At 37.7% G+C, this 26,834-nt stretch overlaps 1 protein-coding gene across 1 annotated transcript in view; it reads left to right on the top strand.

Moving 5' to 3' along the window:
• The window catches only part of dnah7 (dynein, axonemal, heavy chain 7), a 422,487-nt gene that overhangs the window by 123,100 nt on the left and 272,553 nt on the right, over positions 1-26,834 (top strand). Inside the window, exons 22-25 of the mRNA XM_039755900.1 lie at positions 7,215-7,317; positions 10,011-10,138; positions 17,048-17,260; positions 26,366-26,464. Of these exons, the coding sequence (XP_039611834.1) occupies positions 7,215-7,317; positions 10,011-10,138; positions 17,048-17,260; positions 26,366-26,464 (543 nt within the window). The remainder of the gene's footprint in view (positions 1-7,214; positions 7,318-10,010; positions 10,139-17,047; positions 17,261-26,365; positions 26,465-26,834) is intronic.

The following is a 26,834-nucleotide window of genomic DNA, read 5'->3' as shown; positions in this document are numbered from 1 at the left end:
AATACTTGTGCTTTTAAGTTTGCCGCGGCATTTTTATAGGAGCGTTAGTATCTTCTAAGCAAACAGCCTCTGTGCAAACAGCCCCTCTGCTCACATCTTCATCATGCGCAGAGAACGTCAGAGAGAGAGAGCGAGATTAAAGCAACAATCAAAAAATCAATACATGTGCTTTTGTGCTTTTAAATATGCCGAGCACCACAATAAAGCAGCATTTTTTTAGAGGAGCGTCAGTATCTTTTAAGCAAACAGCACCTCTGCTCACAGCCCCTCCGTCAGGCGCAGAGAACGTCAGAGAGGGTGAGATAGAGGCAGAGACAAGCAAACAAGCTCCGCGCGGGATGCATATCTTATAGCATTGAGGAGTTTTAGTTAATATGTAATACATGCTCTGATTGGGTAGCTTCTAAGCCATCCGCCAATAGCGTCCCTTGTATGAAATCAACAGGGCAAACAAACTGAGGAAGCGTGTAGCATAAATTAAAAGACCCACTGTCTGCAGAAATCCGCGAACCAGCGAAAAATCTGTGATATATATTTAGATGTGCTTACATTTAAAATCCGCGATAGAGTGAAACCGCGAAAGTCAAAGCGCGATATAGCGAAGGATTACTGTAAACATTTCAATCATTATAAAACGAGTCATCAAAGACTGACTTTACAGAGGTTCTCTGAATCTGTGTGGAACTGCAGAAAAAAATGATAGAAAAGAATAGCTGTTATTCATTAAAGGAGCTTTCTCAATACATTATGTAAAGAAATCAACTTCAGTTGTATCCACTTGGAAATCAGCTGCATCTCAGATGCTGCTTGCTGTGACAAGTGTGGTAAATATAAAAACAAATAAAAGTGTTTAGCTTATGACAATTATTTACTGTATAACAGCTGAAGTGCAATAGTAGGTTTCAGGAACAAGGACTTTGAAATGTCTTTGTCAGCTCTTATATGCATCTTAAAATACCTTCAAAGTACAATATCAAGGGACTTTGGGCACTAGAACTGTTTATGACTTTGACAGGCCTAGCATTGCAAAATTAAGATCTCAACCATTTAGTTATAACATCAAAGAGCTGGAGGAAATGTTATACCCTGTGCACTTTTGTCACATCAGAATGCTATCACAGGCAAACATTTTAGTCCTTTAAAGCCAATACTTTGATATGCATACAAAGCAGAAGGTCTGTACTGGATACCTTTGCTTGCTTGTTTTTGCTGTTTTGTAAAACATGTTGCAGAGGGACATAGAGAAAGCTGTTTACTCATCATTAAGAGTTCAGAAATCTGCATACAAAACCTGAGCACTGATGCAATTCTGAGGCCTTGATTTCTAAGGTGCTGACGTTAATGCTGCATTGTTCTATAATTTTGTTGCCTTATTAGAATTTTATCCTAAGGTAATGGTCAAATGTCAGGGGCTTTACACTTCAACAGTTGACTTATTAAAAATAATTTTTAGATTGCAAGACACCTGGGAAATTTTAACTATTATCAGAGAAGCCAATTAAAAAAAATAATTCAGTTATCCATCCATCAATCTATTTACTGCATTTCTCTAGTAAAATTCAAGAAGGAAATGGTTAATTTTACTCTTTCAAAGTAAATATAAATAATGTAAGCACTTTACTAAAGAGAAATGTCATTTATTTACATATACATAATACAAAATCCCCCACTCACTCACTATTTAAGTAAAACACTAGCATTTGGTAGGATGATACATCTAGGGCAGTAGGTATCCACTAAGAAAGGGCATTTTGATATTTCAGTATTTTGGGGGTATAAAAACCCCATAATATAATAACCAAATACTATAAAAACTCAAAAATGCCTTAACATAATTAACAGAAATGGGGTGACGTCATAGGAAAAAAAAACATTTTTTTATATTTGTGATTAACAATGCTCTAGCAAGTGGAACATTCTAATACACCGTGTCCCCACAGTGCTGAAAACGATTGCACAAAGAAATGGGGATTACTGCTTTGTGCAAATGAAGGCCATCTGCAGAAGCACAGAGATAGGAGGAAAGTTCAGTGAAGCTCAAAAAAAAGACATATCTAGCAAGCGTGCTTTATGCAATTGAAAGGTGCTGTGGCTGTGCGCATAGTCTGTTTTTCGCAACTGATCTAGTAAAAGAAGGAATTTAACATATATTCCCTCACCCTCCTTATTTGCAACCTTGTGAGAAATGGCTCACAAAGTATAAATATGAGCGTTAATAAACGAGGCATGTCATCATAGTGTGGACCACTGGGACATGTACAACCACCCTAACCCGACACAGACACGCAGACACAAGTTTGTCACAAAACACACAATTTATTTACAATCGTGCAGCCATTCTTTCTCCCCACTGCACAGTCCCAAAATGCAACACAATAACACACAGTCCTTTAGACTCTTCCTTCTCTCATTCTCTCGGTCCGTCCTTCGGCCCCCCTTCTCTCAGGCAGGCTTTGTCCACCTCCTTCCAACTCTGGATTCCCAAATGAAGTAAGGTGGAACCTTCTATTCTGGTCTTGGAAGTGTAACAGGTGACTCATCAGTATTACCTGGAATCACTCCCAGGTGTGGTGGAAGTCCTCTATAGGGCTTTGCAGCTCTCCCTGGTGGTCCCCACGGAGCCCAACAGGGCTGCACCACACTCCAGCTCCCAGCGTGCCCTGCTGGAATCCTCACCGATGCTTTCTCCCCCGGTTCTTCCATTCCATTGCTGTCCTGGCCAGATAACAGCCTTGGCCGCCCATCACAGTAGAAACTGCTGCATTTTTTTCTGTCACTTTAGGGTAACAATTCCTATGTATAGCTGGATAACAGCATCTTAGAGTCCATCCCCTTGTCTAATCTTGGATTATGTTTGCACATGTTGCATTTAGAGAAGACACTTTTTCCCTACTTATTTTAATCTGGACCACTTTATGAGAAATGTGTTACCAAAACCAGTGTATGCAGTGTTACCAAACCCTTAAGGAGCAATCTTCTTTTCTTTCATTCTAAAACCAAAAAAACTCCCAAACCCAAATACCTGTTTTTAGTAAGTTTTACTATTACAAAACTCATACTTGAAATGTAATGTTTTCAAAAGGAAACTCTGCGGTTTTGGTTGGCATCTTCTATTGTAATGTTATATTTGACATAATCTATGAAGCAAGGTTCTGGAAGCCAAGTGTGCATTTCATTTACTGTACACACAGTATCTATCTATCTATCTATCTATCTATCTATCTATCTATCTATCTATCTATCTATCTATCTATCTATCTATCTATCTATCTCTACATGCCTACAGAAATTATTGTTGTGAAACGATTTACATGACAATTTTGATAATGCACTAAGATTGGCACATAAAATGCCTATACACAGTTACTGGGCTCATAGGAAAAATCAAGTGCAGCCTTTTCATGCTGCACAAAATATGGCCTTACTTGGAAACCAGTAACCATTTTCCTGAAACTCTTAACTTCTTAAGTTAACAGCAAAAAAATATCTAGCAGAATTGTGAAGGAGGGAGGAAAGAGAGACAATGAGTATGCAAATGGCTCAGCTCGTTTTCATTGTCATTAGCGGGTACCAGCATGGTTGGTATGCATGAGAGCACATATGGATAAGTGAACTAGAGAGAGACAGATCATGCCGTGCCAGTGGGAGCCTGAGAGGGTGGTCTTTGTTTGTTGCCTCAAGGATGCCATTTATCAGGAGGGGGCCAGCATACCTAATGAGACAAATAATGCTGCTTGAATGTCAGTTGAATTAAGTTTGCATCAAGAGCAGGCACACACTAAACATGTCTGATGTCAGAAATTAACTCATAATGATGCCCTGAATGACAACACTTTCTACTGCGGTACTTACATTATCGTGAATCTCTTGGTAACCATTTTAAACTGCATAGTTCTGTGACCTTTTGGTTGGGAAAACTGTGGGTCAAATATGAGGATAATGCTCACATATACTGAAGGAAGAAAATTCAGTCAATCCCACTAGCTTAGACAGCTTTTTTTTTTTGTTAGCAAGTTGATCATGGGGCTTGCCATTCAAAAAGCATGACTGGGGTCTTTATTTTCTAACCTCAGTAAAAGTAAGTGAAAATAGGCTTTGCCTGTGAGCATTGATTTCACAGCTGAGCCAAAAGAAATCTGCTTTTGAAGATTATCATGACCTACAATGAGATTCACATCAGTTCATTGGGAAAGGAAGTTATTTCCTTAAACTTGTTTCAACTGAATAGTGTTTAGTTTGCTATCTATCTATCTATCTATCTATCTATCTATCTATCTATCTATCTATCTATCTATCTATCTATCTATCTATCTATCTATCTATCTATCTATCTATCTATCTATCTATCTATCTATCTAACTAACTAAAGGTTATTGCTGTAACTTGTAATACAAAGGTGAAAACTCCAGCTTTCCAATAAGTGTCTCCTCTACGTACTACATATGGGACTGTAAGATAACTGAGATCTCTTGATGTTGTTCTTTTTGTTATCCCAAATTCCCACCATGCTTCTGTTCTGTGTCACTTTCTTCCAACTTTTTTCTCTGAGGTTTCCTCAGCAATAATGTTGACATAAAAGCTGCATGATTTTCTTTTCTTTATTAAGTTATGCAAGTGCTTTTACTACATTTAATTCTGAAATCTGACTCTGGTGTATTTTCTTGTGCCAGTGCTGAATTTCCAGTACTTTTTACACATCATGTCTTCTTCTTGAATTTAAATTTAATGCTAGCACAATTAAAAGCTCTACTGAGAATCTCTAATGCCAGTCAGTTTTTGGATTTGCTATTATGCTATTAAATAATTTAAAATTATTTCTTTGTTAAATAAAGACAGTACATTTTTCATGCATAAGAAGAAAATCCTGTTTGTTTTGAACATGGATTTTGAACAAGTCCAGACACAAGGCAACTAACTTTACTCTGTTGTTGACACCTTGCTAAAGTTTTTTATATATATATTGTGGAACTTGACCCGGACACTGACAGGCAGACATGTTGTAATCAACCCACACACATTTATTATACGTTCTATTTACAGTTAATAAAGTGCTCACAAACCCCAAGTCCTTAAAGTCCTGGCCAACACCACACAATGCCTTCTCTTCTTCAGGCCACCTCTTTGCCTCCTCCCAGACCCCGTCCTTCTCTCTCCAGACTCCAGTCCCCAATATGAAGGGACGCTTCCCCTTTTATGAGCACCCGGATGTGCTCCAGCAATTTTCTACTGGCACTCCCCAGTGTGGTGGAAGTGCCAGCTGCATACCCAGAAGCACTCCAGGTGTCCCTGCTTCTCTTTCCCCCAGCACTTCCGGATGTGGCGGAAATGCTAAGGTCCAAGGCTCCCAAGGCATCTGGGTGCCCCCTGGCGCCCCCTAGCCGCCAGGGCGGTCGCCTCCATGTGGTCTGGGGCAGGCGTAAGCCCTCTTACGGTCTTCCAGGGTGTCCCGGCCAGGTCGCCCCCTCCCCAGCCACCTGCAACAATATATAATATATATATATTCACCTGTGGTTACTGAATGAAAAGAATCTCAATGATAAAGCAGAGGAGTTTGGAAATATTTAACGACTTTGGAATATTTCAGCTGCCTTTCAAGAAGAGCTAATTGACGTTGTTTGGCGATGTAGTATAGGTAAGATGTTATAGCTGACTTGGCTCACTGTTGGAAGAGGCAGGGACAGACCCAGGACACACTGGAGGAATAATACTTTATCTTTAACATGGAAGTGGAAAAGTTACGGAAAACAGATTGGCCTGCTGTGTCCAATTTGGCCTGTATCTACAGTTTCTTTAACCTCAAAATGCATATCTAAAATGAAACAATGTGTATCTTCATATACTGTATCTATAAACTGTTTTCTATATTCATTTTATTGATATTAATGAATCAATATAACACAACATAATAATATAATACAAAGATATTAGGTAATAATCTGCAATATTGAGCATATTATTCAATAAACATACTTGGATGAAAAACTGTATTGGTTTATTTAAGGAAAGGGTTAACTGAGAATGGCATTGATGAAGGGCTGACAAACATTGAAAGGTTTTTGAAATGTTCCTCATAGAGTAAATTAAAATTTTCATCATTTTCAGTAATACAGGACATATTTCCATTGCATTATGGTTGGCAGAACAGGACTTCAAAAGTCATGCAGAAAGAGGCAGTATGCTAGTAACGTTATGAAGTTTATTATGGCAGTGTGATCATTAAGCATATTTCATCTTGGCATTTTCCATAATAGCTGTTAGGGGATTGAACTCTGCATAGTTTTTATAACCTGAAAGTCATGTCTTGTGTATACTGCAGAGGTTTACAGTCAAGTATGACGTGGTAGAGACGAAAGACAGCAGCTGAAACTCAGTGTCTTAATATCTTATTCATTAAATTAAGATGGAGAGGATTATAAGATCGACCAAAGGATTTGCATATAGCTGGCAGTATTAAATGCATATTCCTTAGGATGGGGTTGATGCAGGAGCTAATCTTTTAATGGAGCACTATATTTACTGGTTGATGTTAATGAATCTATGACCAATAGCTGTGATTAATCATCCAAAGAATGAGATAGTAAATACAAAAGACTGAAATGAAGCTGCTCCACATGGTTGTGGGACTCACTCATCATTGATAGGGAGTTTATTGCAGTTTGAGCTTTTGCTCCTCTGGGTCAAGAAGAGCCTTCTAAAGTAGTTTGGACTGGTAGTGATGGGCACCCTCTGCACCGATGAATCTAGTTGGAGGAGAATCAGAATGAACACTGAGACATAGTGGGTATTGCATCATTCAGCTACCCTGGTAGTACCAGGATATTTACTCTCTGAGGAAACTGTTATTGACAACTGGTTTTTCTGGTGTGTCTTACTCTCCACTTTACCATGTCCCTTAATTTGTAAAACCATTTTTATCATAAAATATTATGTCAATGGTTTTTTTTAAACTTACTTGCAACTTTCTGTTTTTTTTAATGAGGCATTTATTTTGATGACTAATATCACTTCTTCTTGTCTTTTCATCTTATATTTTTTAGTATACTGAGAACTTGTTTTACATGTTAACTACTTTTGAATGGGGTTTAATATATAAGTTGTTATATATGAAAATTAATAATTGCTTGACATTACATTTTTAATATGAATAATTTCATGTTGTATTTACGTAAATATTTTAATTATTTTCCTGTTTCTTTTGCATTTTCATGTTTTAGGGCTTGCTGTCCTGTGGTGCCTGGGCTTGCTTTGATGAATTTAATCGAATTGACTTGGAAGTACTTTCTGTTGTTGCACAGCAAATTCTGACTATACAGAGAGGTAATGAGTTACGCTTTGTAATGACTTTATAATAAAATTGTAATCCATCCAGTCATCAATTTTGTCAGTGAAATTTTTCTGTCATGGTGAGCCAAGAACAGTACTAGCAACATTGTGTTCAAAGAAATCTGTCCTGAATGTGATATCCGTTCATCACAGGACACACACCCCAATCTAACTTATGTGTTTATAGGGTCATAGCTGGGCTGCCCATCTATCACTGGTTGAAATCTAACTACTCAGAGTATACCTCATATTTTTCATTTGATACATGGGTTTTCATTTAGTCTTGTATGATAATACGTACCTGATTTCTTTTCCTCTTGGCAGCTTTTATAGCCATCCCTTTTTGCAGATTCTTCTCGCTGTCACTCACCAACGTATCCACTCTTAGAGTCGAAGTATTTTGCTTGGAAAATGTGGCGGTGGTCACTGCCACATTGTCCTTGTTTAGTGACTTTAGCCTAGTTTTTTTAGGGCACATCAGTTTATCATAATTTTCATTCATCTATTGCCTCCTGTGTGAAGTTGTGAGTCATTAGCATTATATCTATAAACCTCATTCACGTGACCCGAGTGGGTACAAAAAATTCAGAGCTATACTAGTGTTAATGGCGGATAATGCCAGGCAGAAGAAAAGGCTGATAAGACCAGTGTTCTTATTTTTAGACCTTTATTTGGTGTTTTTATTATCATTTTTGATTTTTACGTTTTTCTTCCTAACCCTAGTAATCTAACGTACACATAGATACACAGACACACACACACAGACAGATGTCCTTTTATTAAGGTGGGTATCATCACTTACTTGTATGTGTTAATCAACATGAAACATGTTACAATTTAGAGTTGTCAATCTACCTCATATACATATCTTTAGAATGGGGGAGAAAACTGGACTATTAAGACAAAACCAACAACGCACATACTGGGGAATCCAATTGAGATGCTGGAGCCATGAGGCAGCAGTGCTAACCACTGTGCCAGTGTGCAGCTGCTATGAATTTGTGCTTGCATATAATTTTCCTTCCATCAGTAAATTTTTCTCATATGATTCTTTTACCTTTTTTCATATTTCTGAATATTTTATTTTTTATTTTTTTGTATCTATATTTTGGCATGGTATAAGTTAATTAGCATTGATTTTTGCTTTTCTATAGCACCATCTTGGTTTTGTTATGAACATCACTATTTTTGCAAGTATGCAATTCAAGGTTATTAAGTAACAGGAATCGTGTTGAGTAATATTATTGCAATAAGTTGGCTCCACAGTCTTTTCACTGTCTGAGTTTGACTACTTCTGCTATGCAAAAGATAAGTTTAGCATTTTTCAAGTCAAAGCTATTTCTTCACAAACATGATACACTATATATTCATGTGCCACATGAAATTGCGTTCAAAAGTTAAGTGCTTTCTGTTAATTTAAAAAAAATATTTTGCCCGCTCTGCCACTTTACAATGGGGGATAGAGGACATGGAGAAAAATCTTAATAACTTACCAAACACCTCCATTTTTCAATCCAAGACAGCGGAGTACCGTATTGATCTGTGCCTTCTGTGTTTCTGATGCATGTTTGTGAGAACAAAAGGAGTCTGGAAAATTTATTGCTTACTCCTGTTACTATTTTTCTTGTGGTAAAGATACATTTTTTATTCGCTTGTGCAAATTCTCACGTAAATATTGAAGTAAATCAAAGCAAAGCAAACCATGTGGCATGAAAAGTTTACTCTGGTTTGGTCCATCGGGAACAATCCACTCCCCAGGGTAGTGACAGGCTGTTGCACATTAAGACTAAGTACTAAGCTGTCACGCATGACTGATTTTCATTTAAAATATCTGAATCCCGTAATATTGGTGTTTTTTCTTTTTTTAAATATTACATGTATAAACTATTTTACAATATGTGTGTAGTATGTACTCAACAGCAATCTTGGCTTGAAAAATTGATGTATTTGGTACATTTTTGAGCATTCCCTCAATGCCCCACAGTCTGCAATGTAACGCATCAGGGTGGGCAAGATTTTTTTTAATTATTAAAATTTCTTTTTAATTTATACAACACATTTAGAACACAATTTCGCATGACAAATGCACATTTACCATGTTGTTAGTCAAGAAATAATGTTGACTTGAAAAATATCAGACTTATCCTTTAAAATATTCCAGGATTACAACTGTTTCTTGATTTTGATTTCAGTTCATGTTTTAGGTTTAAATGTTAATTAGGCTTTCTTTCCTGTTTTTGCAATGCTTGTTTGCTTACTTATGATTCATCTTCTGACCTATTTTCACATTTTATTCCATGGTCTGCTGTTATTTTTTCTTGGCAGAATAGCAGTAACCCAATTAATTGACTTAAAACAATGTCTTAAAAGACAATAAATATAATAAAACTGTTGATTTTTACTATTTCAACTTTTTCTTTTTTACTCAAAAAAAAAAAAAAACAGTACTCCTTCAGTTGTGTAGGTTTCATGGAAAAATTCTAATCTGAATTCTGTCTAATTGTCTCACGTTTACAGTATAATTGCTGAATGGTTAGGTGGCTCTTTTAATTTGTAAGGATGAAAACCACACATTAACTAAAAATAATTAATGCATGGGAGAAACACTGCAACTAATATGTTTATCACTTTTCTGCACTGAATAATAACTAACAGAGTTGATGATTATTGTCTTTGATTTCTTACAGGCATTTCTAGTGGCTCTGACACTTTGGTATTCGAAGGTACAGAACTCCGACTAGACCCAACCTGTGCAGTTTTCATCACCATGAACCCTGGATATGCTGGTCGCTCAGAACTTCCAGATAACCTAAAGGTATTTAATTTTTTTCCTTCAAAGAGCTGAAGCTTTATATAACTACTGCCCTCTTGAAGATTTTTTTTTACTGATTTACAGCTGTTTGGTGCATTAAAATAATATCATTTATTTTTTTACCTAAATTTTAAGCTCATCACAAATAAGCTGTTAAAAAAAATTAAAGGAACACTTTGAAAACACATCAGATCTCAATGGGAAAAAAATTATGCTGGCTATCTCTACTGATGTGGACTGGGTAATGTGTTAGGAATGAAAGAATGCCACATCGTTTGATGGAAATAAAAATTATCAACCTATAGAGGGCTGAATTCAAACACACCTCAAAAATCAAAGTGAAAAAATAATGCGGCAGGCTAGTCCATTTTGCCAAAATTTCATTGCAGCAACTCAAAATCGTACTCAGTAGTTTGTATGGCCCCCATGTATGTGCTTGTATGCATGCCTGACAACATCAGGGCTGCTCCTAATGAGACAACGGATGGTGTCCTGGTGGATCTCCTCCCAGATCTGGACCAGGGCATCACTGAGCTCCTGGGCAGTCTGAGGTGCAACCTGGCGGCATCGGATAGACCGAAACATAATGTCCCAGAGGTGTTTTATTGGATTTAGGTCAGACGAGCATGGGGCCCAGTCAATGGTGTCAATTCCTTCATCCTCCAGGAACTGCCTGCATACTCTTGCCACATGAGGCCGGGCATTGTCGTGCACCAGGAGGAACCCAGGACCCACTACACCAGTATAGGGTCTGACAATGGGTCCAAGGATTTCATTCCAATACCTAATGGTAGTCAATGTGCCGTTTTCTAGCCTGTAGAGGTCTATGCGTCCTTCTATGGGTATGCCTCCCCAGACTATCACTGACCCAACACCAAACCAGTCATGCTGAACGATGTTGCAGGAAGCATAATGTTCTCCATGGCTTCTCCAGACCCTTTCATGTCTATCACATGTGCTCAGGGTGAAACTACTCTCATCTGTGAAAAGCACAGGGTGCCAATGCTGGACCTGCCAATTCTGGTATTCTATGGCAAATGCCAATCGATCTCCACGGTGCCAGGCAATGAGCACAGGACTCACTAGAGGACGTTGGGCTATCAGGCCACCCTCATGAAGTCTGTTTCTGATTGTTTGGTCAGAGACATTCACACCAGTGGCCTGCTGGAGTTCATTTTGTAGGGCTCTGGCAGTGCTCATCCTGTTCCTTCTTGCCCAAAGGAACATATACCGGTCCTACTTATGGGTTATGGACCTCCTATGGTCCTGTCAAGCTCTCCTAGAGTAACCAACTGTCTCCTGGAATCTCCTTCATGCCCTTGAAACTGTGCTGGGAGACACAGCAAACATTTTGGCAATGGCATACATTGATGTGCCATCCTGGAGAAGTTGAACTACCTGTGCCACCTGTGTAGGGTCCAGGTATCGCCTCATGCTACCAGTAGTGACACTGACTGTAGCCAAATGCAAAACTAGTGAAAAAACTGTCAGAAAAGATGTGGAGGGAAAAATGTCTGTGGCCTCCACCTGTTAAACCATTCCTGTTTTGGGGGTCATCTCATTGTTGCCCCTCTAGTGCACCTATTATTAATTTCATTAACACCAAAGCAGCTGAAACTGATTAACAACCCCCTCTGCTACTTAACTGACCAGATCAATAGCCCAGAAGTTTCATTGACTTGATGCTATACTTTGATTAAAAAGTGTTCCTTTAATTTTTTTGAGCAGTTTATGTACATTTCCAAATACAGTAACTTGTTAGCATATACATCTTAATTAAGAATATGCAGTGACATATGGCCAAGCCCCCACTTGTAGACAATGGCTCCGTTTGGTTTCCCTGCTTTTCGTTGTGTGAGCGCAAATTAAAACAGTTTATTTTCTGTGTACTTATTTAGTTCTGCTCCTATTCTTCTTCTTCTTCTTTTGGCTGCTCTTGTTAGGTGTTGCCACAACATCTTGTTCTGTCACACCCATCATCACCTGCATGTTCTCTCTCACCACATCCATAAACGTTCTCTTAGGCCTTCCTCTTTTCCTTTTCCCTGGCAGCTCTATCCTTAGCATCCTTCTCCCAATATACTCAGCATCTTTCCTCTGCACTACTCTACTCCTGTTATACATAACCTAATAATCTATACTTTTTTGTACCATCACCTTAATATCCTTAATATCAATGCATACAATACATGGTAGTGTAATTACCTCTTTTAAATTGACCCTGTATGTGGTGGTGTGTGTAAGTGTCTTGCAGTTTACTGCTGCCCCAACCAAAGGAAGTTAGTGGGTTGAACTCAGTGATTCAGGCAAAGGCTCCTGCATTTCACAACCCTCTATGGATGCTATTTTGTCATGACGGTGTCCTAGGGCAACCTTATTTTGCCTCATACACTCTTTACTACATAAACCGTAAAAGAATATCCCAGCTTTCAGGATTGTCTGCTGCTGTAGTTCAAAACATCCCCCTTTCTTTAACATCTATAACCTCAGGCACTCAAATATAATAACCAGAACAGACAGTGGAGAAATTTACATATTCGTTCATGCACTCTAGTAAATATACAGTATCTAAAATATAAGGAGAGTACAAATGTGAATGTTGGTAAAATAATAGAACTACAACCTGGATAACAGGCCACTAGATATCTTTCTGTCTAAGTATGTTGATTGGTCTCTGTTCTGATGTAGTCCTCTGTGGTGCTTGGATAAAATAGTAGAAAACAACAGCATGGAAATCAGCATGACATTTAGCAGCTAAGAGATGTTTTGCCTCTCTCTCAGCCCTTTATTTAAATCCAGTCTTGTCATCCTTGACAATCCTCTTGAACTATTGAGTGTGTAGTTCTCAATTGCCAGTTAAGGCAAACCCAGACCCACCTCTCCAGCACTAGTCAGTCTGCTCCTAATTATTGATATGGCATTTTTAGCTAAGGGGGCTAAACACCTACATGAAAAAGTGTTCTCTTGATCGTAAATGGACTACTAACACGACTTCTTTACATTTTAAAATTGAGTATTGTTAGAGATTAATAACAAAACTTATATGCTAGATATTAATCTCCATTACAGATACATAATCAGGAAAAATGAATGAATAAATAAACACATTTTTAAAGAGCATATTGCATGAACTATATTACAGCATATTGTGTCATACAAAACACACAATACATTAAGCTCAAGTTAAAGCAAAGAAATAGTCTCTGTCTGAGATAGAAATTTGGCGTTTCTGCCCCTTGAAATAGTGTTGATTATATTATAAAAAAACAGATCTTTTACAATGGCAGATACGTATAAGGTTGTGTCATGTCAAATATGATTCGGTATAGTACAGGTTTAAAACACAGTATAATCTAATAAATCTCAGATTGGAAGATGTAAACGTTTCACACTGCAGTCTCATGCAGACTTTGTTCTTTCCTTGTGTTGAGCCCTGATGGGGAAAGGAAACATTTTACTTCAGAATAAAGCTTCTGCGATTTTCTTCGGTGTTAACCTATAAAACATAGCAGCATGCTGCAATTTCATAACTTGTTTTATTTGGAGGAGCATTTGAAATTTGTTGAATTTATCTTCTTTTATGAAAACGGGGGCAAGTGAATTGTGTATGAAATGCTAGCACTGTAGAAAATATAAATCTGTGAAAAATAACATTGAAAAAGCAGAATTTCAATAGAAAGGCTCACTATTGCTTTTACACTTTTTCTGTAATTTCACAAAATGTTGAAAACATGATTTTATATGTTGAAATAAAAACCTATTACCAATTAAATAGATTAAAATAAAATGCTGAATAGACATTAATATATATTTATTGTAAATTTTGTTAAGCTGCTTATTTTAATGCAAGTTCAGTAAGAACCAAAGTTGATCTTAATCGGGTCTGAACCAAGACAACAGCCAAAATGAATGGTGTGCCAGCTCATCACTGGGCACACTCACACATGCCTTTTTGACATGAGAGCAAACTAGTATACTCAGGTGCAAGATTAACCTATAAAACATCACAGTGACCAGCCTGTGATTTACGTCCAGACGCCAGTAAAGACGAACTTTGACATTTTTCAGTACAAAAACTACATTGCCAGTCTATGTCAATTTTTCTGGCAAATTTGTATTGTATATTTATGTGTTAATTTAATTGCCCTTCTGTACTCAAACAATTTTTACTGTACAAATCTCAAAATGAGCTCTGTGAAAGAGCTATTTGTAAGAAAAATAATAATTACTTGATAATACTATATAGCCATAGTCTGGAAAGAAATTTTGTAAAGCTTAATGCAAACTACACTGTGGTTTTGGCAGGAGAGTTAGCAAAATGATTTTAATATTCATTCTAAAATGACTGCTAAACCATTTGCTGTTCTTCATTTGTTGCATCAGGTTCTACTTCAGATTGTTCACCATTATAGGTATCACGCTTTCATGATAATTTATAGAATAAGCCTGAGATTTCTGAGAAAGATAAATTACTATAAAAAGTTTCAATCCATATCAATACCCATAGTTTTTGAAAGAATATCAAAATGTCCATTTCCATATTGAAACGTTTGGAGTTTTATGTACAGTAGTTATTTTAATTCTGAAGGCTTATGTTCCCATGTTTTTGGTTACTCATGAATAGGCACAGGGTGAAAATGACTGGGATGTGCATGTAACAGACATCTGTGGGTAGCGGGCAGACTTCCATTTCTAACAGAAGGTTGACTTTCCAAATGTATTTCACTATCTGTCACTATAACCTATAGCCCCTAAATGATGTCACATGGTCCTATAGCTAAAGGAGCCACTGAGAGGCCTGGCCCTAAATGTCTGCATCCAGACCCTTTTGGAATTGGCCTGCACAGCTATTGCAGGATTCACAAATAACACAGACACATAAACCCTAATCCTAAGCCTATGCTAGCGATGGATTGCCAATATAACTATTAGTGCACAAAATTTCCTTTATGTTTCTGGATTATGCTTGATTGTATGGCATGATAATATTATATCAGCATCACATAAGCCAGCATCCAAAGAAAAATCCACAATATTGCCCTAAATAGCATCACAGTGGCATTATTTCTTCATGAAGAATGAGTCCAAAATGCTCCAAAAGCTATCAGATAATATGTGAAACTATTAATGAATAAGAAAAAGTTTTTCCAACAAGAATGTGTGGGCACAGTTGGGAACTTATTATGAATAATCTTTACACAAACATTAGACATCTTTCTACAGAAAAGCACAGACACTTGGAACAAGTTACAAAGTTATGTGATAGTCAGTAGTACATTAGGGACCTATAGAACTCAGCTTGATGTTATTTTGAAGAAATTAGGTTAATAAGATTGACAAGCTTTTGGGACTGAATGGCTTCTTCTTGTCAAAATTGTTCTAACATAGCCTCCTCGGAGCTTACATTTCCAATAAAGTGTAACAGGGAGCCAAATCAAATCCTTGAAGCACCAGATGCAAAGGCACCTCATGCATCATAGAGCACACTAATGCTCATTACGTATACTTACTCATTATAAGTAAGTTTAGATTCAGAAATATGATGAATGTATATAATCCATCTCTCTGTTCACTTATTAAACCTGCTTTATTTAAGTCATACTTGGCAGAAGATGGAGTCGGTCATGAAGACTGAGTACAAGGGTTGTAGATAGATCACCAGTCCATTGTAGGATTCACTTGCTTGCAAACTTAGAGTAACTTTTTTTTTAATTGCAATTGAGTATACTTTGTTGCTTACAATCTTTTGTTTATGGCCAGTGATGATAAACACAAATTTTAACAAACAGTAAATAGGTTTCACTTTTATAGAATCTGGTTGAAAGTGTGTTTGAAAATTATGCATTCTGGGGTTGCAGGCAGGTTTTCAACAAAAACATTCTGTTGTACACGTTATGTTGGCTTACAAGGCCTTGGTGCTACCTTTCTTGATTTTTTTTTTAACACATGAAATCCATGTATTTGTTTCTCTTGCTGCTCACCATATATTAGGCATAAAGGGCTGATACTCATTTTAGTGCACCAAATATGTGCTCACATATATAGTGCGATGTGTGGGTCACAGACTTGCACAAGAGCGAAGGACGTGAGTCCAGGTCTCCGAAACATCAAAATTTTACTGTTGTGAAGATTCTCAATGCATTTATTCAAATGGGAGCTGTCACTCAAACTCATTCAGCATGCAGGCCGTACCGATGATGATGTCCTGCATTCACACCCTTCTCAGATCAAAAGAACAGATAGCCTTCCTGCCTAAGAGAAGATACAAAAAGTGAGTGCAAACCCAGGTCAGTAGCCGGTTTTAAATGTTCCCCGCATCAACCTTCGGGTAACAGATGAGTTACACAGTGAGCCTGTAAACTTGTTGTTTCACCAGCAGTAAACAACCAATCCCATCCTGCATTAACAGTTTCAGCTCACAGTGCATTTGGAGGTTTGTCGGGGTCTCAAAAATCTCACAATAGCTACTGTATGTAGTTTTCTCTGGTTTGAAATGTATCAGTAAGTGAAGTTGCAGTGTCAAATGTTCAATATGTCCTAACATAACCATTGGAATTCCTGCTTCAATGATATCCAATATATATTGTCTCACTGCCCATTTGTTTTTCTGAAAGGATCCAAAAGACTTATATTCAATTTCTTATCTGACACTCACTTATACTAATATGAGTTTATCTGTGTAAGCAGTACTGTATATTAGTGGAAGATTAACTGATTATGATTAATGGATTCATCAACATCAACGATTACTTGGTAGGAGTGAAACTTTATCAGTAGTTTTTGTACTTGGATGTATTTTGAGGCAAAAGTAAGAAAGTTCTGAGGAATCAAAGGTAATTTACGGTATTTAGTCACTGGCATAGATCTTAATGGTCAACACAATCTAATTATCATAATATATTTCTTTAACAGGCCCTGTTCAGGACAGTTGCCATGATGGTACCCGACTATGCCATGATTGCAGAGATTGTGCTCTACTCTTGTGGGTTTGTCACAGCACGTCCTCTGTCTGTAAAGATTGTAGCAACGTACCGACTCTGTTCTGAACAGTTGTCATCTCAGCATCACTATGACTATGGTATGAGAGCTGTTAAGTCTGTCCTTACAGCAGCTGGAAACCTAAAGGTGAGTACCACAATAAATCAGGCTATAAATAATGACACTACACAATATCAAGATGGCACAAAATCCAAAACTTACACTTACAGCTAGGGTATTTAATAGGACTATTCCAAATTCATCTTTAAATGCACATTAGCCAGTTTCTGAAAAATATCATTCTATTATTTCCCATGTGTAGAAGCATCTACAGCAGGGCTGTCGATCTCCATTCCTGCAGTGGCTGCAGGTTTTCATTCTAACCATCTTCTTAATTAGTGACCAGTTTATGCTGCTAATTAAATTATTTCGCCTTAGCTTTAATTAAGTCAACTCAGGTCCCTTAGTTGTTTCTTTATCCCTAAATTAGCAGCCAAACAATAATGAGACAGGCAGCACGGTGGGGCAGTGGGTAGCCATGCGGCCTCGCAGTAAAGAGACCTGGGTTCGCTTCCCAGGTCCTCCCTGCGTGGAGTTTGCATGTTCTCCCCATGTCTGCGTAGGTTTCCTCTGGGTGCTCCAGTTTCCCCCCACAGTCCAAAGACATGCAGGTTAGGTGCATTGGCGATTCTAAATTGTCCCTAGTGTGTGCTTGGTGTGCAGATGTGTGTGTGTGTGTGTGTGCCCTGAGGTGGGTTGGCACCCTGCCCAGGATTGGTTCTTGCCTTGTGCCCTGTGTTGGCTGGGATTGGCTCCAGCAGACCCCTGTGACCCTGTGTTCGGATTCAGTGGGTTGGACAATTGATGGATGGATGGACAATAATGAGACACAAAACAAGCCGCCACATGATCAGTTCACCTGTGCCCATCACACAATATCTGAAAATAAAGAAAGGTGAAAGTCTCAGTATTGTGAATGACGTTCTTAGAAAAAACAGAAAATCAACAGTTTTGGAAATGTCTGCTGTGGCAGAATGAAAACAGCAACAAGCCATGGAATTAAGTAATGGGCTTAATTAACAGAAAGAATCTGTTTCTCATTAAGAAACTGGTTACAGTGAAATTGGTTGGAGTTTGAAGCCCCAATTTAGTTGGTCATCTGATGGCTCGTTTCACGTCTCATTTCTGTTTGGCTGTCATTTAATGAAGAAAAGAATCAATTCAGAGGACTGATTCCTTAAAAAAATGAAGTTATTAACATGAAGGAAAAAGAAATTAATTAGCAGTGAAAACTGCTCACCAATGAGGAAAAGGGTTGGAATGAAAACCTGCAGCCACTAAGGTCCTCCAGGCCTGGAGTTTGACACCCCTGATCTACAAGATACATTTTCTGAGGCAAATGCTCATGCAATCACATTATTCATTCTCCTGGTTAAACTAATGTGTCTTAAAATTTCAGAAATAGCCACACTTATATTGATGAACTGAATGTACAGTGCTTAGCTCAGCAGCATGATCTTAGGCGGAGTGTTGGGGAAACATTTTGAAAGTAACATGTGTTAAGTAGTCCATTTACTTATTAAAGTAACAAGTAACCTATCACAATACTCTTTTTATTAAGTAAAAATATATGTGTTATCATTACCCCAACATCACTTAGGTATAAAGCAAGTAGTACACATATGATGTGCCGCTTCTTTGCACTGCTCAATCACACAACCTAACAGAAGAGTATACTACATGTAATCTGATAGCAGAACAGTTTAGTTTTAATCTGGCTATTTGCAATTAATATGTTGACAGTGTGCTTGGGTGACACAGCGGCCAGCATTCATACCACAAATCATCTTAGCCTCAGTTCAGGGATGTAAAAGGGTGATGAATGTGGTTTACTTAACAGCACATGAACGTCTAAATGTATCTATAAAACACAAGATAATTATTGTGCTTGGATGTGTTTCTGGTCAGTTTCATAAAGGTTCAAAATGATCTTAGGATTTAATAACAAATGCTGGCCAGTCAAATGTGCAGTTTTTCACGTAAAAGAAGACAAAGAAACAAATAAAGTAAGGCACTGTTTATGTGTTGCATTTTAGAAAGAGTAAATATGTTACATATTTAGTTACTTTTTTGTAAGTAAGTAACATTCCCCACACTGTTTGGGAGACACAGGCTTTATGCTTTCTTTTGATTCATGGTGGCAGTTTAATATTAAAATGTTTTCCCAAGGGAGAATTCCATAAATAGGTTTCTGCCTTAACCGGGTTATTCACCTTGTTCCGGTTTTGTATATGCATATAAACATACTGAATGAGTTTCTGATAACATATCGTCTTTTATTTTCTTGTTATATAAATGTAAGAGAGGTGGTCTGAATCAGAATATATATACCTGCAGGAGTTGCTTTTGCATGAGATTGAAATCTCATGATAATAATTTTAAAAACATGGGGGCTTCACCCCTTGCTCGCTTTGCTTTCTTCACCCCCCTCCCCCGCCTGCCCTTTGTGCAAACCACGCTCCTCCAACACCCCCTCTAAAATGGTGATACAATGGGAAACACATACAGTTTTTTTCCTTACCTCCTCTTTGCTCGATCAGCTGCTGCCGTGCTGCTGATGCTGTGCCGTGTGATCTGCATTTTGCACGGCGCACTTCTGTCATATCGCCTATGTCCATATATTTAATCTCTTTTTGCTTTTACCTTTTCATCAACATCACATTGAATTTTGATTCTGTGTTTGGAATGACATTGTGACAACGCAACATATAAGTGCCTGTGAGTGAATATCATTTCTTTCTCTCTACAAGAAATGTGTCTGAAATAACCACGCAGGACTTTTCCAAATCTCTTTGCGTAAGCTCTTGCCTCACGGGGCTTCCGGTCCTGGGTGTGGTTACATCGCTTGGCACGAAGACTCGTCTTGCAGGACATGAAAGTGTCTCTGAGACAATCATGTCTCATCTCCTTCCAAGATTTTTTTTTATAATAGAGAGATCAGATATACTGTATGCAGCTCTCTTAATTAAAACATTGCATTGGGCACTTTAGTCAAAACCTTTAAACAGTCAGAGTACCTGGAATGGTCCTGTTTTGTGTAAGCCAAAGTTTGGCTTTTGCTTAAATTCCTTTTTTATGTCCATTTCTAATTCTTTGATTAATAATTGCTTTTGTTAATATTGTTGTTTACTGTTATTATGTGCCTATATATATATATATATATATATATATATATATATATATATATATATATATATATATATATATATATATATATATATATATATATATATATGTCAGTTTTGTTTAGTATGTAGTTTATAGATAATTGAATTTGTTTAGCCATCTCACTTGTGTTTTGTGGATGGGTCAGCAAGAGGTGGGGTCACCTGTCAATTTCTGTTAAGGGACTGCTCCCAGCCCTATAAAGGCTCATGGGAATTGTAGTCCCATGGTGTTACATTATGTTCACTTACTGTACAGTGATTGTTAAGTTTTACCTTTTTGTTACTGCTTATTCTTTGTATTGTTTTGACTCCTCTGCTTCTATTTTTGGGATTCTGGTTTTTAGTTAATGTTTTGGGACTTGTTTGCTTAAGATTGCCTTGTTGGCAAATCCTTTTTGCCTCCTTATTTGCTTTTTTTGGATTTTTGTTAATAAATTCTCCATTTATGATGAATTGTTTGTCGCTGTATTAACTAGGGGCTGATGTTTTTCCCCTTCCTAGTTAGGCATTTTGTATGTATTTTGGGACATTTCAGAATATATACTCAGCAAAAAAAGAAACGTTGATGCTGTGAGATGTTACCCCACTCTTCCACCAAGGCACCTGCAAGTTCCTGGACATTTCTGGGGGGAATGGCCCTAGCCCTCACCCTGCGATCCAACAGGTCCCAGACGTGCTCAATTCCTTTAATGATAAACACAAATCCGTGCATTACCCCTGGTGAGACAAAACCGTGACTCATCAGTGAAGAGCACTTTTTGCCACTCCTGTCTGGTCCAGCGAAGGTGGGTTTGTGCCTATAGGCGGCGTTGTTGCTGGTGATGTCTGGTAAGGACTTGCCTTACAACAGGCCTACAAGCCCTCAGTCCAGCCTCTCTCAGCCTATTGCGGACAGTCTGAGCACTGATGGAGGGATTGTGTGTTCCTGGTGTGACTCGGGCAGTTGTTGTGGCCATCCTGTACCTGTCACGCAGGTGTGATATTTGGATGTACTGATCCTGTGCAGGTGTTGTTACACGTGGTCTTCCACTGCGAGGATGATCAGCTGTCCTTCCTGTCTCCCTGTAACGCTGTCTTAGGCGTCTCACAGTGCGGACATGGCAATTTATTGCCCTAGCCACATCAGCTGTCCTCATGCCTCCCTGCAGCATGCCTAATGCACGTTCATGCAGATGAGCAGGGACCCTGGGCATCTTTCTTTGGGTGTTTTTCACAGTCGGTAGACAAGTCTCTTTAGTGTCCTGCGTTTTTAGAACTGTGACCTTAAATGTCTACTTTCTGTAAGCTGTTAAGGTCTTAACGACCATTCCACAGGTGCATGTTAATTAATTGATTATGATTAATTGAACATGCATGGAAAACATTGTTTAAACTCTTTACAATGAAGATCTGTAAAGTTATTTGGATTTTTAAAACATTATTGTTGAAATACACAGTCCTGAAAAAGGGACGTTTCTTTTTTTGCTGAGTATATTTGTGAATTTTAAGAGTTAAGCACATTTTAGCCAGGTGTGGATGCTAGGGTTCCTTTTGGTGCATCTCCTTTGTGCAGGCTTGTGGGATTCAGACCTGCTTCCCTAGCTATTTTTGAGGACCTTACACATTTTTTTGCTATTTTTATGTGTGTATATCATATCCCTGCCCTTGTTATTTCACAGAACAGTACTGTGCGAGAGTAAGTACAGAAAATTCAACACTTGATCGGGGGTTTAAAAACATGCATGGCCTTTTCTTTTAATAAATGTAGTCCGGATTGTTTCTCAGTTGTAAAATAAGACCTTGTTTGGTTGTTAAATTAACCAGAGGTTGTCTGTAGTATAAAGTCGCAATAAGTGATCTGACATATGCATTACTGTTTTTGTAATTAGAGTCAAACTCGTTTAATGTCAAACAAAAATAATGCGGATAGACTCCTTCTATTGTCACTCCGTGTAATTTCACAAACGGGTTAATGTCAAGGAGTTAATCTCCTCTGTGGTAGATATCTCTTGTTTAATATCACATTTCTGCATGTGCTGCTTATTTTATCAGCACTCTTCATTGAAAGATACTGTGCACTCAGAATCATTTGCACTCTTTATGCAGCCCGCCATAAAAAGCACCTGAGGTGTGGAGCTGGGATGCATTAGGACTCATGGTGATCGATATGCTGTTTACATAATAGATGCTGGCGCAGCATTAGCTAAGTGGAAGACAGGATGCACAGTAGCGAGTACTGAAATACTAAAATGAAATTATTAAAGATGCTGTTATCATTGTAAACAAAAAGGCATCAAAGACAAGTGCAGTATTGACATGTCAACTGCATCAGAACTTCCTTGCATGAAAAACGAAATAAGAAGGATTTATGTTTGTCACTATCTATGTATAAAGAAATTGTTCAGATTACTTAGCTGGACCCTCACCACACAACTTCCAATTAGGCCATTGTAACACTACACAACTTTGAGTTGGAGATCACTTCACACTTAACGGCAGGTAACTGGATCGTGTTGCCTTCAGGATGTCAAATTTCTACCTAGGAATAGCAGGGAATGATGGATTACCCAATTCACTCACGACTTTGCCCAGAGGGGACTGGGCGGTCTCTTGGTCTGGAACCCTACAGATTTTATTTTTTTCTCCAGTCTCTGGAGGTTTTTTTTTTGTTTTTTCTGTCCACCCTGGCCATCAGACCTTACTTATTCTATGTTAATTAATGTTTACTTATGTTTATTTTTTATTGTGTCTTCTATTTTTCTATTCTTCATTTTGTAAAGCACTTTGAGGTACATTTTTTGTATGAATATGTGCTATATAAATAAATGTTGTTGTTGACTTCTCAGCATACTTTCAATTTTCCAAAGTATCGTAAGGTCACCACATTTTGACAGTCAATAGTTCTGTAGCCTGACTGTACCTGTAGCTGTACAAATGTTGCAGAGGTACAGTATGTCAAGTTCAGCCACAATCTTGGCCATTTTTTACTTCTTACCATCTGTCAAGGTATGGCAAACATGAGACATCAAACAAAGAAGCCTGTCTCTATTTTGTGCTGTCTAAGACAGTGTGTCTCAACTTTTTAGATGTTGCAACTCAATTTTACTCATGTTGGTGTTTCTGTGAGCAGGAAGATGTTCCCCTTTAGTGATTCCAGCTCAATCATCATGACCCATTGTTTGAGAGACACTTAAAACAACCTCTCCCTTTCATTCCTTGCATCTACACTGTATGCGTAAGATACTGTGTGCAACGGCATCCTCAATGCAATCTGTCCATAATTTAATTTTTATAAATATATTTGGGAATAGATTTCTCCAGATATTTTTGCCAAATAAAGCACCCTTAATCAAAGAAAAGAATCAGGCAGACTGCCTTGCTACAAATTTGACTTTCCTTTACAAGAAAAACACTAAAGATGGTGTTATTTGTATGTATATTTAAAACAACAAATGTTAGTGAGGGATATCTTATTTTTTAATATGTTATTCATTTTATTATAATCAAATAACGTTCCATACAAATAAATCTAGTTTTACAAAAATAGGTTTGAAACAAATCAACCATCACCCCTGAGAAAGAGAGCTAGGCCAGCAGAGTAAAACCTTAAGCTAATTAAAATAAGTAAATAGATACATTAATAAATGAATAAAGATAAATGGAGTTAAAGAGGGGAGAGAACCTGTTTCCTCAATTTAAATGCTTATTCTAAAATATTATTGATTAGATCTTGCCAGGTTGTGAAAAAAAATTGTACAGATCCTCTAAGTGTGAATTAGATTTTTTCCTTCAAATAGTATATAACATCAGTTACTCGCTGACTTAGAATAGGAGAGTTAGGATTCTTCCACTTGAGCAAGATAAAGTCTACGTGCCAGTAGTGTAGTAAAGGCAATTACAGTTTGTTTGTCCTTCTCCACTTTAAGCCCATCTGGGAGTCCACCAAACACAGCTGTTAGTGGATTAGGATGGATTGTGACACCAAGGCTGTCTGAAAGGCACTTAAAGATTTTGGTCCAGAATGAGGTTAGTTTGGCACAGGCCCAAAACATGTGACCCAGTGAGGCTAGGACTTGATTGCAACGTTCGCAGGTTGGATCTGGCCCAGGAAACATTTTAGACAATTTTAAATGAGAGAGATGCACTTGACATATAATTTTGAGTTGAATAATTGTATGCTTTGCGCATATGGAACTTGAGTGAATTCTGTACGTTGCTACCTTTCACTCCCTTTCTGATATGTTGAGTGAGAGATCCTTTTCTCACTGTATTCTTGGATCTTTGAGAGGGAGGGATTGTAAAATGGTTTTATATATTACGGAAATGCTGTCCAAGTCCTCAAGACTGATCAATATTTTTTCAGCATAGACGTAGGTGGGAGGTGAAGAAAATTGTGCAAGTTCTGTTTAACAAAATTTTGAATTTAAAGGTAGTGAAAGAAATGTGTTGCTAGAAAGTTAAATTTGGAGTGTAATTGTTTGTAGGATGCAAAGAGGTTGTCTATGTACAGATCTCTAAGTGATTTGATCCCAGACATTAAAAATTGCATGCGTTTGAGAGGGTGGAAAAAGGTGGTTCTCATGCAGTGGTGCCACAGATAAAAGCTTCTCTATCTTTTTTTTATATGTTTTGTTCTGCCATAGATGTAAGCTCACAGGCCACAAGAGTAAAAGTACACAAAGGGCAGGGAGATGAAATTTTTATGTTAAGATGAGCAGGGGTCAAAGTCATAGTCATGTATTTCTGCTTTGCAGCTGTTCAAAACTGACAAAGAGTGGGGGCCAGACAATGTAACTGAGAAGAAAGTGTGTGCTTGTGCTACACTTGGGCCGATAAATTAAAAGAAAGACATAATTTGCATAAGCATATTCATCGCGATGCCCTACGGTGGGCTAGCGCCTTCCCCGGGGTTTGTTTCCTGCCTTGCGCCCTGAGTTGGCTGGGATTGGCTCCAGCAGTCCCCCGTGACCCTGTAGTTAGGATATAGCGGGTTGGATAATGGATGGATGGATATTTATCGAGAACAGCATGTTAGTGTCTGTTAGTTAGTCTGCTGCTTCATATGGGTTCAAATTCTCTGTATGTTCCTGTTTGTAGTTTATATGCTGTCTTTGAGTACTTCAGCTTTTCTCTCACACTCTCAAAGATGTGCATGTTAGGTTAGGCGTTTGTACAAATTGGTCAAGGACTGTTATCCAGCCTTGCATCCAGGATAACCTCTACCAATGAAATTATGTGGGTTTTAGATTTTTCTGTTTGGCATGAGGCTATAGTATGCTAATCTGTTGGCTTCCTGTCATATTATGGTTATTCTCAATTCAAAAACAATTAAGCTGATTTAAATATGTCTTAAATGAGCATATTTGTACATTATAGTTTGGCTGTCTGTGACTGAAAGAAGATACACAAAATGTAAATCAGAAAGTTCTACTTAATTTAGATAGCTTTACAAAAAGTATTCAGATATTCGTGAGACAGACTCAAAGGCTGGTGACAGGTGGTGGAGTTTTGCCAACAGTAGCAGGATTTGCATATAGCGTGAAAAGTATATGGTTTGACTTTGCCTTCATGTTTATGAAGTTGGCAGGTATGTGATAAAAACAGCTGGATACAGAAAACATGACTTTGCCATCCTGCTCTTTTTCTGCATGCTTTAGCACAGCAAGTGTTTCCTCGGTACAAAGCACAGACTACAGCATTTTTGTTTTAATAAAAACAAAGCACTTCATGTTCCATTTTTTAAATGTGAAATGATGTTTATGCTAAAGTTGTCTAATTTCCCTTGTGAAATTCATAAACATCTGCATTTAATAAATTTCAAATTAATTTATTGATGTTTAGGATCATTTGTAGGATATAGAGTAAACTGGTTTCTAATGTTGTGTAACTCCACATTTCACTTCAATGTTAAACACACCATTACCAATATGTGAGACATAAGCCATTCTCAACATTTTAAGCAATTTAAATGATAGACAAACACTGCCTTAAATACAAAATATCCTTAGTGATTCCAAGCACGTCATCTTTGCTTCTTTATTCCTAGCTGAAATATCCAGATGAGAATGAAGATATTTTATTGCTGAGGTCCATCATTGATGTTAATTTGCCCAAGTTCCTGGCTCATGATTTACCGCTGTTTGAGGTAAGTTAAAGCAGAAAAAAATGACTCCTCTGAAGTGTACCTGATTTTTATTTTATTTTAATAACCACCAATATATTCTTATTAAAACTGAAATGTAGTTTAGAGTTATGCCTTATATTTTAGCTATTAAAAACAATTCATGTACTGTACATGTTACTCTTTCTTTACTGAAATCTACTTCACAGGTATAAAACATCATAAGCTGCCTAAACCTCCACCCATTTATTGAAGAGAAGGGTGCAGCATGGTCACAAAGTGCTATGTGCTGCTACCTCAAAGATCTAGCATCCTAGGTTCATACCCCACACTAGGTCATGTTCTGAGATTTCTTGTGATTGTGTGAGTTTTCCTTTAGGTACATGATGTTTTC

The sequence above is a fragment of the Polypterus senegalus genome, chromosome 6 (genome assembly GCF_016835505.1).
Source record: "Polypterus senegalus isolate Bchr_013 chromosome 6, ASM1683550v1, whole genome shotgun sequence".
NCBI lineage: Eukaryota > Metazoa > Chordata > Cladistia > Polypteriformes > Polypteridae > Polypterus > Polypterus senegalus.
The sequence above is the reverse complement of the archived record's forward strand: the minus strand, read 5'-3'. Positions and strand labels throughout refer to the sequence as shown.